General features: G+C 50.5%; 1 protein-coding gene across 1 annotated transcript; it reads left to right on the forward strand.

Moving 5' to 3' along the window:
• The first annotated feature begins 10,330 nt into the window (after nucleotides 1-10,330).
• Nucleotides 10,331-15,046, forward strand: PPM1M (protein phosphatase, Mg2+/Mn2+ dependent 1M). The gene is made up of 10 exons (XM_004368598.2): nucleotides 10,331-10,574; nucleotides 11,259-11,379; nucleotides 11,535-11,789; nucleotides 12,373-12,485; nucleotides 12,857-12,941; nucleotides 13,048-13,166; nucleotides 13,319-13,382; nucleotides 13,630-13,737; nucleotides 13,849-13,997; nucleotides 14,306-15,046. The coding sequence occupies exons 1-10, from the start codon at nucleotides 10,357-10,359 to the stop codon at nucleotides 14,448-14,450; spliced, it is 1,377 nt and encodes a 458-aa protein (XP_004368655.1). The 5' UTR covers nucleotides 10,331-10,356; the 3' UTR covers nucleotides 14,451-15,046.
• The last annotated feature ends 1,239 nt before the right edge of the window (nucleotides 15,047-16,285 follow it).

Here is a 16,285-nt window from a genome sequence, read left to right on the forward strand (position 1 = left end):
TCATCAGTATAACCTCATCACAGTGACAGAATTTACAACACATGAGGAGATCACGTATAATCTCATCGTAGTGGTAGAGTTTACAACACATAAGGAAATCACATCAGATAACACAATCATACAATACTGGGAATCATGACCTAGCCAAGTTGCTACACACATTTTTTGGGAGACACAATTCAATCCATGACACTTTGTTATGCCAATTGACCTAGATGTCCCCTGAAACCACGGTCCCCAGACCTCCGCCCCTGCTACTCTGTCCCTCGAAGTGTTTGGTTGTATTCGGGAAACTTGTTAGCTTTTGGTTTAGTCCAGTTGTGCTGACTTCCCCTGTAGTGTGTGTTGTTCTTCCCTTCACCTAAGATATAGCATTTCTAAGGTTTAGGATTTTAGATATTTCAGAATGTTTTGAGTGTACAGTAGATTTTTTTAAATTAAGGAATAACATTGATACTTCTTACATGTATAGCTTGGTTAATTTTTACCTATATACACACCTTCCAGATCAAGATACGGAATATTTGCTTCACCCAGAAGGTTCCCTTGTACCCATGTATAGTTAATACCTCCCTTTAACCCAAGCTAAACACTATTCTGACTTCTATCATAGATTAATTTTCCTGTGCCTGAATTTTACATGGAATCATACAGTATGTGCTTTTTGTATCTGGCTTCTTTTGCTCAACAATATTTTTGAGATTCATCCATGTTGATACATTTGTTAGTAGTTCACGTCTTCTTATCATTATATAGTATGAAGATACCACAATTTATTTGTTCTGCTGTTGATGGACACTTTATTGTTTCTAGTGTTTGTCTATATTATGAACATTCTTGTACATGTCTTTTGGTGAACATATATATCATTTCTCTTGAATATATATCTAGAACTGGCATTTCTGGATTATAAGGTAGGTGTATGTTTTAACTATGATGCATACTACCAAACAGATTGCCAAAGTGGTTGGACCAGTTTATCATCCCACTAGCAACGTATGAGAGTTCCAGTTGTTCCACATCTTAACAACACTTCCTATTGTCAGCCTTTTTAATTCTAGCCATTCTGGTGGGTACGTAAAAACTAAACCAAACCCTTTGCCGTCGAGTCAATTCCAACTCGTAGCGACCCTACAGGACAGAGTAGAAATGCTGCATGGAGTTTCCAAGGAGTGGCTGGTGGATTCGAACTGCCGACCTTTTGGTTAGCAGCTAAGCTCTTACCCACTACACCACCAGGGCTCCAATGGTGGGTAAATAGTGGTATTTTATTGCGGTTTTAATTTGCATTTTTCTGATGAGTAGTGGTGTTGTGTACTTTTTTCCATAGGGTTTCCAATGGCTGATTTTTCAGAAGTAGATCACCAGGGCTTTCTTCCAAGGTGCCTCTGGGTGGACATGAACTTCCGACCTTTTGGTTAGCAGTTGAGCATGTTAACTATTTGCACCACCCAGGGTGTTTCTCTCTCTCTCTCTTCCTCGATTTCTCTCTCTGTATATATATATATATTTTTAAAGGAGCCCTGGTGGCACAGTGGTTAAGCACTTGGATACTAACCAAAAGGTCGGTGGTTCGAATCCACCAACTGCTCTTTGGGAGAGAGATGTGCCATTCTGCTTCCATAAAGATTTGGAACCTTGGAAACCCTATGGGGCACTTCTACTCTGTCCTCTGTGATTCTCTATGAGTCGGAATCAACTCGATGGCAGTGGGTTTCGTTATATTTTTTTTATTTGGTCATGCAGTGGTTAAGCACTCAGCTGCCAACTGAAAGTTTGGCAGTTGGAACCCATCAGAGGCTCTGTGGGAGGAATATGTGATAGTCAGCTTCCATAAAGATATACAGCCTTGGAAATCCCATGGGGCAGTTCTACTCTGTCCTATAGAGTCGCTATGAGTGGGGATCGGCTCGACGGCAGCAAGTTTTTTTTTTTCTTGAATTTGCACAGAATACCCCAGACATCTCTGGAGGAATCCACATGAAACTAGTGACATTGGATGTCACTGGGGAGGGAAACTGAGTGACCAGCAGATGGAGTTGTGGGGGAAACTTGTGCCAAAATACCCTTTTACATCTTTTGAATTTGGATTCATCTGATAGTATTAAATTTTTTTTAAATTTTAAAAAATCTAAAATAAATCTTGTTAAAGGGCAGATTGTTGTTGTTACTAGGTGCCATCGAGTCAGTTCCACCTCATAGCGACTCTATGGACAACAGAACAAAACAATGCCTGGTCCTGCACCATCCTCACAATCATTGTTATATTTGAGCCCATTGTTGCAGCCACTGTGTCAATCTATCTCGTTGAGGGTCTTCCTCGTTTTCACTGACTCTCTACTTTACCAAGCATGATGTCCTTCTCCAGGGACTGGTCCCTCCTAATAACATGTCCAAAGTACTTGAGACGAAGTCTCACCATCCTCACTTCCAAGGAGCACTTTGAATGTATTTATTCCAAGACAGATTTGTTCATTCTTCTAGCAGTCACAGTATATTCAATATTCTTCGCCAACACCATAATTCAAAGGCATCAGTTTCTTATTTGGTCTTCCTTATTCATTGTCCAGCTTTTGCATGCATATGAGGCAATTGAAAACACCATGGCTTGGGTCAGGCGCACCTTTGTCCTCAAAGTGACATCTTTGCTTTGTAACACTTTAAAGAGGTCTTTTCCAGCAGATTTCCTTGACACAATATGTCATTTGATTTCCTGACTGTTGCTTCCATGGGCATTGATTGTGGATCCAAGTAAAATGAAATCCTTGACAACGTCAAATGTTCTCCATTTATCATGATGTTGCTTATTGGTTCAGTTGTGAGGATTTCTGTTTTCTTTATGTTGAGGTGTAATCCGTACTGAAGGCTGTGGTCTTTGATCTTCATCAGTAAGTGTTTCAAGTCCTCTTCGCTTTCGGTAAACAAGGTTGTGTCATCTGCATATCACAGGTGGTTAATGAGTTTTTCCACCAATCCTGAAGCCACATTCTTTTTCATATAATCCAGTTTCTCGGATTATTTGCTCAGCATACAGACTGAATAAGTATGGTGAAAGGATACAAACTTGATGCACATCTTTCTTGATTTTAAACTATGCAGTATCCCCTTGCTCCGTTCGAATGACTGCTTCCTGCTTCTAGATCTATGTATAGGTTCCTCATGAGCACAATTAAGTGTTCTGGAATTCCCATTCTTCTCAGTGTATTCCGTAATTTGTTATGATTCACACGGTCAAATGCCTTTGCATAGTCAATAAAACACAGGTAAACATCTTTCTGGTATTCTCCGCTTACAGCCAAGATCCATCTGACTTCAGCAATGATATCCCTCATTCCCTGTCCTCTTCTGAATCTGGCTTGAATTTCTGGCAGTTCCCTGTCAATGTACGGCTTTTTAATTATCTTTAGCAAAATTTTACTTGCATGTGATATTAATGACATTGTTCGATAATTTCCGCATTCTGTTGGATCACCTTTCTTGGGAATGAGCACAAATATGGATCTCTTAAGAACATGATGAATCTGTGAAGCATCTCATAACATGGATGAAACTAGAGGACATTATGCTGAGTGAAATAAGTCAATCACAGAAGGACAAATATTGTATGAGACCTCTACTGTAAAAACTCATGAAAAAGTTTTGACACACAAAAAGAAACAATCTTTGTTGGTTACAAGGGATGGGAGGGGTGGGGGGGATACTAAATAGACAATAGATAAGTGATAACTTTGGTGAAGGGTAAGACAGTACACAATACTGGGTAAGCCAGCACAACTGGTACAAGGAAAGGTCATGGAAGCTCCGTAGACACATCCAAATTCCCTGAGGGACTGAATTGCTGGGCGGAGGGCTGTGGGGACCATGGTCTCAGGGAACATCTAGCTCAACTGGCATAACACAGTTTATAAAGAAAATGTTCTACATCCTACCTTGGTGAGTAGCGTCTAGGGTCTTAAAAGCCTGTGAGCAGCCATCTAAAATACTCCACTGTTCTCACCCCTTTGGGAGCAAGAGAGAATGAAGAAAACAAGTTACAAGGAAAAGATTAGTCCAAAGGACTAATGGACCACAACTACCACGGCCTCCACCAGGCTGAGTCCAATACAACTAGATGGTGCCTGGCTACCACCACTGACTGCTCTGACCAGGATCACAACAGAGGGTCCCGGACAGAGCTAGAGAAAAATGTAGAACAAAATTCTAACTCATAAAAAAAGACTAGACTTACTGGTCTGACAGAAACTGGAGAAACCCCGAAAGTATGGCCCCCAGACACTCTTTTAGCTCAGTAATGAAGTCACTCCCAAGATTCACCGTTCAGCCAAAGATTAGACAGCCCCATTAAACAAAAGGAGACTAATGGGGCACAACAGTCCAGGGACAAGGACTAGAAGTCAGGAGGGGACAGGAAAGCTGGTAATAGGGAACCCAAGGTTGAGAACGGACAGTGTTGACATGTCGTGGGGTTGTTAACCATCGTCATAAAACAATATATGTACTGTTTAACGAGAAACTGTTCTGTAAACCTTCATCTAAAGTACAATAAAAAACAAACAAACAAACAAAGAAAAAGAACAAATATGGATCTCTTCCAGTCGGTTGGCCAGGTAGCTGTCTTCCAAATTTCTTGGCACAGACAAGTGAGCACCTCCAGTGCTGCATCTGTTTGTTGAAACGTCTCAACTGGTATTCCATCAATTCCTGAAGACTTGTTTTTCACCAATGCCTTCAGTGCACCTTGGACTTCTTCCTTCTGTATCATTATTTCTTGATCATATGCTACCTCCTGAAATGGGTGAATGTCAACCAATTCTTTTTGGTACAGTTACTCTGTGTATTCCTTCCATCTTCTTTTGATACTTCCTGTGTTCAATATTTTCCCCCTAGAATCCTTCAAAATTGCAACTCAAGGCTTCAATTTTGTCTTCTTTTCTCTCAGTTTGAGAAATGCTGATGCGTTCTTCCCTTTTGGTTTTCTAATTTCAGGTCTTTGCACATTTTATTATAATATTTTACTTTGTCTTCTCAAGCGGCCATTTGAAATCTTCTGTTCAGCTGTTTTACTTCATCATTTCTTCCGTTTGCATTTGCTACTCTACGTTCAATAGCAAGTTTCAGAGCCTCTTCTGACAACCATTTTGGTCTTTTCTTTCTTCCCTGTCTTTTTAACAGCCTTTTTCTTTCTTCGCGTATAATGTCCTTGATGTCATCCCACAACTCATCCGGCCTTCAGTCATTAGTGTTCAATGCATCAAATCTATTCTTGAGAGATGGTCTCCAAGGTCATATTTTGGCTCTTGTGGACTTATTTTAATTTTCTTCAGCTTCAACTTGCACTTGCATATAAGCAATTGATGGTCTGTTCTGCAGTGGGCACCTGGCCTTGTTCTGACAGACAATACTGAGCTTTTCCATCATCTCTTTCCACAGATGTAGTCGATTTGATTCCTGTGTTTTCCATCAGGTAAGATCCACGTGTATAGTTGCCGTGTATGTTGTTGAAAAAAGTATTTGCATGAGTAAGTCATTGGTCTTGCAAAATTCTATCATGACATCTCCAGCATCGTTTCTATCACTAAGGCCATGTTTTCTTCGTTTCCAACTTTCCCGTTCCAATCACCAGTAATTATCAATGCATCTTTATTGCATGTTTGACCAATTTCAGCCTGCAGAAGTTCGTAAAAATCTTAAATTTCCTCATCTTTGGCATTAGTGGTTGGTTTGTGCGTAAATTTGAATAATAGTCTTATTAGCTGGTCTTCCTTGTAGATGTATGAATATTATCCTATGACTGACAACGTTGTACTTCAGGATAGATCTTGAAATGTTCTTTTTGACAATGAAAGTGACGTCATTCCTTTTCAATTTGTCATTCCCGCTGTAGTAGACCATATGACTGTCTAATTCAAAATGGCCAATACCAGTCCATTTCAGCTCACTATTGCCTAGGATATCGATCTTTATGCATTCCATTTCATTTTTGACAACTTTCAATTTTCCTAGATTCATTCTTCGTACATTCCACGTTCTGATTGTTAATGGATGTTTGCAGGTGTTTCTTCTAATTTTGAGTCATGCCACATTAGCAAATGAAGATTCCGAAAACTTGACTCCATCTACATCATTAAGGTTGACTCTTCTTTGAGGAGGCAGCTCTTCCCCAGTCGTATTTTAAGTGCCTTCCAACCCGAGGGGCTCATCTTCTGGCACTGTATCAGACAGTGTTCCTCTGCTATTCGTAACGTTTTCACTGGCCGGTTTTTTCAGAAGTGGACTGCCAGGTCCTTCTCCTAGTCTGTCTTAGTCTGGAATCTCCGCTGAAACCTGTCCATCAAGGGTGACCCTGCTAGTATTTGAAATAACTAGTGGCAAAGCTTCTAGTATCACAGCAACATGCAAGTCACCATAGTATGAAAAACTGACAGACTAGTGGTGGAAAGGACAAATACAGGACTCAATAAAAGCTATTTTCATTGTGAGTGAAAAAAAAATGTGGCATGAAAATCTTCTTTCTTTTTCCTAGGCTTACTCCCTGTTACGGATTGAACTGTGTCCCGCAAAAAATGTGTCAAGTTGGCTAGGCCATGATTCCCAGTGTTGTGTGATTGTCCACCATTTTGTCATCTGATGTGATTTTCCCATGTGTTGTAAATCCTACCACTATGATGTTAATGAGGTGGGATTAGCAGCAATTATGTTAACGAAGAGGATTCAGTCTACAAGATTAGTTGTGTCTTAAATCAATCTCTTTTGAGATATAAAAGAGAGAAGCGAGCAGAGAGACATGGGGACCTCATACCACCGAGAAAGCAATGCCGGGAGCAAAGCTTGTCCTTTGGACCTGAGGTTCCTGTGCTGAGAAGCTCCTAGATCAGAGGAAGATTGATGACAAGGACATTCCCTCAGAACTGACAGACAGAGAAAGCCTTCCCCTGGAGCTAGCATCTGAATTTGGACTTCTAGCCTCCTATGTTTTGAGAGAATAAATTTCTCTTTGTTAAAGCCATCCACTTGTGGTATTTCTGTTACAGCAGCACTAGATGACTAAGACACTCCGCCACCCCACCATGTGCTGAGTGAGTTAGCTGAGGAGAGGCTTCTAGCCAGGAGGGGGCAGGCTTGGGTTCATTCAAATTGTTGGCACGAGGGAGTTGCTGAGGAGTGAGGGAATTCATGGTCTCCAGAGAGGGCCCAGCCCAGGAGTGAAGACCAATCAATCCCAAGGGATCTCACCTGTAATTTTAGACACCAGTGACAGAGAGAAGAGCCTGGAAGAATCTGGAGAGAGAAAAAGGCAAACACAGACTTGTCCAAAGATCGGCAGTGAGCAGGGCACTAGGTTTCAGCAGCAGCAACTGAGCCAAAAGACAATGAACAGAGCAGTCACAATTCTGAGCAAGGACAGAATACAAACCCTTTCAGACCTGCAAAACGAACAAACAAAAACCAAACCGTCTGCCACTGAGTCAATTCTGACTCATAGCGACCTTATGGGACAGGGTAGAACTGCCCCCATAGGGTTTCCAAAGCAGTAATCTTTACAGAGGCAGACTGCCACATGTTTCTCTCACAGAGCAGCTGGTGGATTCGAACTGCCGACCTTTCAGTTAGCAGCTGAGTGTTGAACCATTGTATCAGCAAGGCTCCTTTCAGTCTTGCAGGGACCCAGGAAATTACCTCCCAGTCATCCTTGTTGGATGATGTACTTCAGCAACACGAGAGAATAAACCAAGAGCGCCAGGCATAGGCTCTAGGCAAAAGCAGAGGCGCCTAGGAGAGCAGTGTAGGGAGCCAGGGGAGACTGGGTAACACTGAAGGAACACTCAGGCCACCTTGGAACAGGACGAATGGGACTGCCAACAAACTGGGCAGCAAACTGCCTGTGTCATCTGGCTGCTTCTGTGAATACACCTTAGAGGTCAGGACTTGCACCCTGCCCGGGTGAGACTGAGACCGTGGCTTGGAAAATACACTGTGTCATTTCTTCTAATTTCAGACTTTAGAAGCCTCTGAACAATCAACTGGTTGAGGTGAGGAAGTAACCCCACAGGCTGAATTGGGCTTTCCCCATCCTGGGTCCCTGTAAGACAGAGGTCCCCAGGCTGCAGAAAATTCCACTGCCTCAAGCAGCTTGCTTGACATGCCCTGTAACTTTACATTAAAATCCCGGTTCCCCTCTCCTTAACTGCTTCCCAAAACCAGAGGAAATTGGTGGATGCTGGTTTAGGCGCCATGTTGACTTCAGGATAACATTTTAGCTCATTAAATACCTCGTACATAGTAACTTCCCCACCTCTGAGTGGAGTTTAACCACCGTTTTCTGAACACGTGATGCATGAAGTTATATGTAAACCTCACTGGCCTGCCTAGTATGATTAAGAATGTTGCTGATGTAACGTGTATGAACTTCCTGCTTGTAAACCGCATGAAAGTGACCTTCCCCCCTCCCTCGCTGAGCAATCTTGGCGGCAGCAGCCCCGACTGCTCCTTTCCTTGTGCAACGAAATGAAGGCAACTTTCTACTCTCCCACCTCACTCTCACCTTTATTGGCTGAGATGAGTCGCGCTGAGCAGAACCTGGGGTTTCCACCCAGCAACATCTGGTCCATTTCTGTCCCAATGACAGGTCGCAGCTCAGATATCCTTTGAAAAGTTCCCTGACCTTGCTCCCACCCCCTCAACAGTTGGATCAAGCACCACCTGCAGTGCCAGGACCTCTACTATCACTGCACTGGAGCTCAGAGTGGGCAGGCGTCCGGCTCATCTCCACCAGCACCGTGCTCCTATGCCCCATGTGGGGCCTGGCACATACAGTGGGTTCAGTAAATTAGCCCCCAGGCGGCTTTGGAACTGAGCCATCTGAGGTAGGGCACAGCTCCCTGTCCCAAGAACACTCCTGCCTGGGCCGGAGGAAATCCCAGTGGGGCAGGGCTGGCCGACGGAAGGAAGTGGGCCTACTGAGCCTGAGCCTAGGCTTGGGAGTGGAGGTGAAGGTAGAGCTTCCTGCTGTCACCCTCCCTGGGGACACAGAGCTACAGGGGCCTCAGGGGCTTTGAGTTTGAAAGCCCTGCCTTCCTGGAGGAGGAAAGGGGAAGAGAAATCCCCTGAAGGGGGTTTTGAGTCAGTAACAGCCTCATAATGGAAACATCACAGCCCTGTGTCTGGGGAGACTTCCCCATCCTGGGCCTCAGGGCCTCAGACTCCTCCTTCATGAAATGAGAATACAAGTCCTGCACAGGTAGTGGGGTTTAAGCGGCAAAAAGGTGATAAAGTGCTTTGCTCACATGCAGATGTGAAGGGGAACCCTGTCCTTGTCCCCATGGTGACAGCTACCCAGAGGTGAAGAGACCGCAACATCTCGCCCCCAGCCCAGATGAAAGTCTTTCACTTCCCTTGGTCCTAGGTCTGAACTTAACTAGTGGTGCCTTTTTGGGACCCAGGAGTCCCCTTTAAAAATGGATCTCCTTCTTGTGCATCAATCCTGCTGTCCAGAGAGGACATCTTGGTTGGAAGCAGTTTGGGAGACTGGCCCCAGGTGGGAGTAGAATCTCTGGATCAGGGAGGTCAGGCTGACCACCAAGCCTCCTCTGAGGGTGGAGGGTGCCAGGCTGGGTGGGTGAGGCATGGAGGCCACCTGACCGAACACGGTGCTCTGAGACACTCTTGCTCAATGTATGGTCTGACACCTCCAAGGACATTCCATCCCCATCTTCCTCTTGCATAAGGTCTGAGTTCAGCGGGAGGAAGCTTGAGGCCCCGCCTCGGGCGCTGACCTAGCCTGGAGGCCCAGGGGCTCTCTGAAGGGCACCCTCCCCGCCTCCCCCCTGCATCCTCGTTGGGTGGGGAGAAGGGACTTCTCCCTCTCCAGGGCTAGTGCTCCACACGTGGGGTGAGCATTCAATCTTGCCTGGTGTGACTGTGGAACACAGGGGGCGACTTCACCTCCCCAGGCCTCGGTTTTCTTGCTTCTAAAGTGGGGTCTGGTGGCGCTGTGGTTAACAGCTTGGCTGCTAACCAAAAGGTCGGCACTTCAAATCCACCAGTGGCTGCTTGGAAACCCTATGAGGGCAGTTCTACTCTGTCCCATGCGGTCGCTATCGTCTCAACGGCAACGGTTTTTTTTTTTTTTTTTTTTTTTTTTAAAGTGGGGTCGGTAACAGCGCTTGCTTCTAAGGGTTGCTGTGAATATTGACGAGCCAGACAGCCCGGGAGCCGCCGCCAGAGGCTGGGGTTTGAGGGCGTCACCGCCCCGGCCCCGCCCCCCAGGCCAGCTTCCTCCTCCCAGGGGCGGGCGGGTGATGCCCGGCTCGCCACTCCCGCCCCGGCCCTCCACGGGCAGCACTCTGCCGCCACGCCATGTCCGCCGGCTGGTTCCGGCGCCGCCTCCTGCCTGGGGGTCCGCTTCCCGCGCCTCGGGCGCCCGGGCCCCGTGCCAGCCCGGTGCCCTACCGGCGGCCCCGCTTCCTGCGCGGCTCGGGCTCAGGCCCGGCCGACGCCTCGCGCCGCCGGGATGCCCGACCAGTGCGCAGCCCAGCACGGGGCCGTGTGCTGCCCTGGAACGCAGGCTACGCAGAGTGAGTGCCCCCTACCCCGGGGCGACCCCCACCCTAGGACCCCCGGCCTCAGGGCCCTGCCTGATCCAGCCTGGGGCCCTGAGCTGACCCAGAACACAGGCTAAGCTGAGTTAGCGACATCCCCCATTCCACCTTGTGGATAACTCGCTCTTGTCCTCACTTTGGGACCCTTGACAACCCTCCCCTAGTCCCTTCCCAACCTTTTCTTTGGGACTGCAGCCTCCTTCAGAGAGGGTTGGGGGTGGGGAAGGACCTGCACCCCAAGGGCTTCCAATATGAGGCAGTGCAAATGGGTAGAGTTCCAGCATTCTGGGCCTTGGAGAGCCATACCCTTACAGGTGCGTCCCGCCCTGGGTTTGTGCTGTGTGGGACAGGTGAGGGGTCTGGGCTAAGATGGGGCTGAGATAGAAAAGGGAGCCCCAGATCTCCCTGGGCAGCTGCACCCTGACCTCCCAGCTGGTCAGCACAAGGGCCCCAGAGGGCTGATCTCTGAGTTTTTCCTTAGCCATGAGGTCACTGGATAGGTAGGAGACTGAAATAGTGGTTGTCCAGGTGTCTGTCAGGGATAGCACGGGGCTGTTGTTGCCTCAGAGGGAGGGCTCCTCTCTGTGCCTCAGCTCAGGTGTCTTGTCATGGGGGTGTGGGTGTATCCCTGAAGGGTCAATGACCACTTCCTGGCCTCAGGATCATCAATGCAGAGAAATCCGAGTTTAACGAAGACCAGGCCGCCTGTGGGCAGCTGAGCATACGGCAATCTGAGTTTGGGGCTGAGGATGAGGAGTGGCTGACGTTGTACCCAGAGGAGGTGAGCACAGTGGGCCTGAGCCCCTCGCAGAGGCGGGTCCAGGACACAGTGCCAGCTGAGGTTCCTACCCTGCTGTCCTGTGTCCTGGTTCGTGCTGGCCCAGAGGACAGCTGGGGAAGCCAGGCAGGGCCTGACGCCAAGCCCTTCCTGCACAGTTCCTCACAGGTCATTACTGGGCCCTGTTCGATGGGCACGGCGGTCCCGCGGCAGCCATCCTGGCTGCCAACACCCTGCACTCCTGCCTGCGCCGGCAGCTGGAGGCTGTGGTAGAGGGCGTGGTGGCCACTCAGCCCCCCATGCACCTCAGCGGCCACTGCATCTGCCCCAGTGACCCCCAGTTTGTGGAGGAAAAGGGCGTCCGGCCAGAAGACGTGGTGATCGGGGCTCTGGAGAATGCCTTCCAGGAATGCGTGAGTGTGGCCTTCGGTCCAGAGAGGAGGGCAGGGTCTGCCCCCGGGGACCTGAGGCAGCTCTGGGTTGTGGGGATCCTTGCACATGATGGTGGTCACCCTGCATCTTCAGACTGGGAGAACGAGGTTGGATTTATTTGTTCGTTACTAATGCTGTCATGGCCATCTACCCTTACCATTATGCATTGCCGTCAAGTCGATTCCGACTCATAGCAACTCTATAGGACAGAGTGGAACTGCCCCATAGGGTTTCCAAGGAGTGGCTTTTAGATTTGAACTGCCGACCGTTTGATTAGCAGCCTGAGCTCTTAACCACTGTGCTACCAGGGCTCCATTGTCATAATCCCTCCCATTTACCAGTACCTACTATGTGCTGGGTGCTTCTGTACCTTGTTGCACACACTGTTGGCCTGGGGCTGGTTTCCCTCCTCCCAGGGGATATGTCTAGATCTCCTACCACAGGGATGCCTGGGCTGGGCCAGCCAGGCCTGCCAGCAGGGAAGTGAATTGTAGGGTGGGAGCCAGGGCAGGGTGGTATGGTGGCAGTAAAGGTAGCCACTGAGGTGGCCTTGGTTTGCCCCAGGATGAGGTGATCGGGCGGGAGCTGGAGGCCTCGGGCCAGGTGGGCGGCTGCACAGCCCTGGTGGCCGTATCCCTGCAGGGAAAGCTATACGTGGCCAATGCCGGAGATAGCAGGTGAGTGAGCCCTGGAGGGTGGGCAGGTGGGCACCAGCGGCAGCGGAGACAGTGAAAGGGAGCTGAAAGTTGTACATGGGGAGGGTGTGTATGGGGAGGGTGACTGGGTGGGTTTTTGTGCGTGTACCTGGTGTGTGTTGAGTGGAGGGGGGCAGTGGAATTCCAGGCTGCCCACGGCAGGCAGGGGCCTCAAGTGCCAGTCAGAAGGGCTGAGCCTTTACCTGCAGGCCATAGGCAATCATGGAGGGGTTTGAGCAAGAGATTGGCATGGGCAGAGCTGGCTCCTGGTGGTTGGAGTAGGGGCCAGCAGGAGGCCATGGGTGTGGGGTGGAGACTGCCCCACAGACCTCTCCCTCCCTGCCCCCCACCAGGGCCATCTTGGTACGGAGAGATGAAGTACGGCCACTGAGCTCTGAGTTCACCCCGGAGACTGAGCGGCAGCGGATCCAGCAGCTGGTAGGTGCCCTTGGCAGAGGGAGGCCATGGAGCCCCAACTCCTGGGTCCAGGGCCACCAGACGCCACAGGAGGGAACCTGACCGGAGCATGGCCTCCCCACCCTAGGCCTTTGTTTACCCCAAGCTCCTGGCTGGTGAGTTCACCCGACTAGAGTTCCCTCGGCGGCTGAAAGGGGATGACTTAGGCCAGAAGGTTTTGTTCAGGGATTTCCACATGAGCGGCTGGTGAGCCAGGCGGGGTGGGGGACACAGTGGGAAGGGAGAGCCCTGGGGCCCCGGCAGTGGGGGTGCTGTGAGGGTGTGGTAGCTGGGCCCTGGGCTGGGGACAGATGAGATGGGGAGGAGGGACTGGGTTGATGATGGGTCTGCTCTGGTAGGAGTTACAAGCATGTGGAGAAGTCAGATCTCAAGTATCCACTGATCCACGGACAGGGTAGGCAGGTCAGTGCCTGGCTACCCTCCAAGAAGCCCTCTTAAAGTGCCCCCTGCAATGGTGGGAGCTCCTTTGTCCCTTGCTGGTGGCTGTGGCTGGTGTCCTGGGGTCTGCTCCCAGGCCAGTGGGTTTCTCCCTCAGCCCTGGGCTCCCCAGGGGGGCGTCGCCCTCTCCCCGTGTGCTGCAGTGCTAGAGCCCGGCACTCACACGCGCGCTGGCGCTTCTTGCCATCTCCTCACACCCCTTTGCCCCCAGGCTCGGTTACTGGGAACACTGGCCGTCTCCCGGGGCCTGGGAGACCATCAGCTCAAAGTCCTGGACACGAACATCCAGCTCAAGCCCTTCTTGCTCTCTGTCCCACAGGTGAGGGGGTCATATGGCCCACTCCGACTTCCATCTGCCCAGAAAGGTGGACGATGATGCTAGTGGGAGCTGGAAGGGGGGTGCTGAGGGCTCCTCGGGCTTCGCTTGCAGGTGACCGTGCTGGATTTGGACCAGCTGGAGCCGCAGGAGGAGGATGTGGTTGTCATGGCGACTGACGGGCTCTGGGACGTCCTGTCCAATGAGCAGGTGGCACGGCTGGTGCGGAGCTTCCTACCTGGGAACCGAGAGGACTCACACAGGTACTGTAGCTGCTGGGGACCTGCCTGGGCCTAGGCTGGTGCCAGCAGCCAAGTAGTTATGGCTGAGAAGATGGCACCAGCAGTGAGCCTGGCTCCGGGCGGGTGGCGAGCATCAGGGCTGGGGATGATTGTCACTGCTCCTTCCTTCCCCAGAATCTCTGGGTTGACTCTGGTCCAGCCTAAGGCCTTCTCAGGCTTGTGGCTTGCCTGGTCCCAAGTGTCCAGCCCTGTGCAGTGGGTTCTTCCTGAGAGCTGGCCCTGCCCCTCTGCTCTGCCCCCGAAGCGCATCTGCAGGATGGTCCCCACAGGTTCTCGGAGCTGGCCCAAATGCTGATCCGCAGTACACAGGGCACCGAGGACGGCCCCACGGGAGAAGGGCAGGTGTCCTACGATGACGTCTCTGTGTTCGTGATTCCCTTGCACAGCCGGGACCAAGGAAGCAGTGGCCACTGAGAATTCAGGCTGGACACTGCATCCCAGGACCTCTTGGGCCAGTGCACTCCGGGCACCGCTCCACTGCGGCCGAGAGCAGGCCCTTCCTGCCTTGTCCCCAGATGTGGCCCAGTACTGTTGCCCCTCACCCCAACTCACACCCATTAAAGGGGAGCATTTATACCAGGCAGTCAGAGCTGGAAGAGTGCAGGCCCAGCTCACCAGGCACCCCCTTTAATAGGCAGGCAAACAGCACTATGTAAGTAACGGTACCTTACAATTTATGACGCCCACCCTAGGCTCAGACGGGATCCTCAGCACCCCAAGGACTCTGGGCTAAGGGTGTTGGACAAGGATGCCAGAAGGGACAGATAGTCACAGTGTTTGGATCCAGGTCTCCAATCCCTGAATGTCAGGGTGTTCATTCAACAACCCCCAAAGTCCATGCAGGGTAGAAACCTTCGGGCAGCCTCGCATCTGCTGAACAGCCTTCTTGAAGACAGCCCCTCCTCCACTGGAGGCCAAGGCACAGGCCCTGGGGCTCAGTCAGGGGAGAGCAAAGGAGGCCAGAGGAGGAGCCCTGGCTGGGGGGCACAGGGGGAGTGGAGGTGTGCTCTGATCTCAGGCTCCTACCTCTGGCTTGGCCTCAGCCCCACCCTGGTGTCCCAACGGTGCCTTTGCTTTGTCGCGCCCCCCCCCCCAGCCCCGCCCTACTATTAAATGGTTTTCTGCAGAAAGGCCCTTGTGAATCGTGAATTGCTGAACAGCTTTTGCTGTCTTGGTACTTTCTAGTGGATTAGCCTTCCCTCCACCTTGTGAGCTCCTTGGAGTCAGGACCACATTTTCTCTGCGTTCCCCTAGTTCTCAGCTCAGCTCAGGGTGAGTGCCCCCCTCCCATGTGACCTGTGAGGGAATGGTTGTCCAGGGAATGGAAAGGAGGCCTTCACCATGAGCTGTGAGCCCCTGGGCTTGAGGCAGCCGAAGGGCTACCTTTAGTTTGTTTCGCAGCGCACATTTCCATAAAACTAGCCTTAGCTGGAGACAAGTCAGCTGGGGCCCTGGGGCTTGCTGTTTGTTGAGCACCTTGGTCCCTCACTTTCTCCACAGACCGTGTTGTCATTTTGTGTTGTCATTTTGGACGTGCGATGGCTCAGCTGCTGGGGAATTACTGAATGATAAGGCAACCACTTCCCTGACCTCTGCCCTACTGACTCATTCCTACCTCAGTTTACAACCAAACTGAGATCTCGGCAGGCACTCACACCCCTAGACTGCAGCCAGGAAGGATGCCCAACAGGCCCCCAAGCTGACAGCAAAACTCACTTACTTAACCCATCTGAGAGGCTCTCAGAACCTTTTGCTGCCCATTACCTCCTTTTAGACTTCATGTCTACGCATTCTCCAGCGAAGAGAGAGGACAAACTACAGAACCAGACATTTCCCATTTTCACATAGCCATATTCCCCAGCCCAAGACTTTGGGCCTGCACCTGTCCACAGCTGGGTCCTGACGAGCTGGCGTTGGCCCTGGAAGCTCCAGGCTGCCTTTCTAGGGCTCCACCAGTCAGGCAGCTGGCAGATGCCGGGGTTTTACTTCCTTTTCCTCAGCACAGCTTTCCCCCCACCTCCTCCCCCAGGGAAGCGTGGGCAGTCCCGAGCCTGCCTCTCACCCACATCAGCTGCTGAGCCAGCTCACCCCCACAGCCCACTTAGCTTGCTTCCGACCCAGCCCACGGCCTGCTCTTGCTCTTCACACCATGAGCCCAAGGCACAGGGAGCAGGTGCAGTGGGTCTCCCAACTGCAAGCAGGCCCAACAAAGTGACAGAATTGGCTGCTGCAAAAGGAGCCACACTGAC

This window comes from Trichechus manatus, unplaced genomic scaffold, assembly GCF_000243295.1.
Source record: "Trichechus manatus latirostris isolate Lorelei unplaced genomic scaffold, TriManLat1.0 scaffold00001, whole genome shotgun sequence".
NCBI classification, from domain to species: domain Eukaryota; kingdom Metazoa; phylum Chordata; class Mammalia; order Sirenia; family Trichechidae; genus Trichechus; species Trichechus manatus.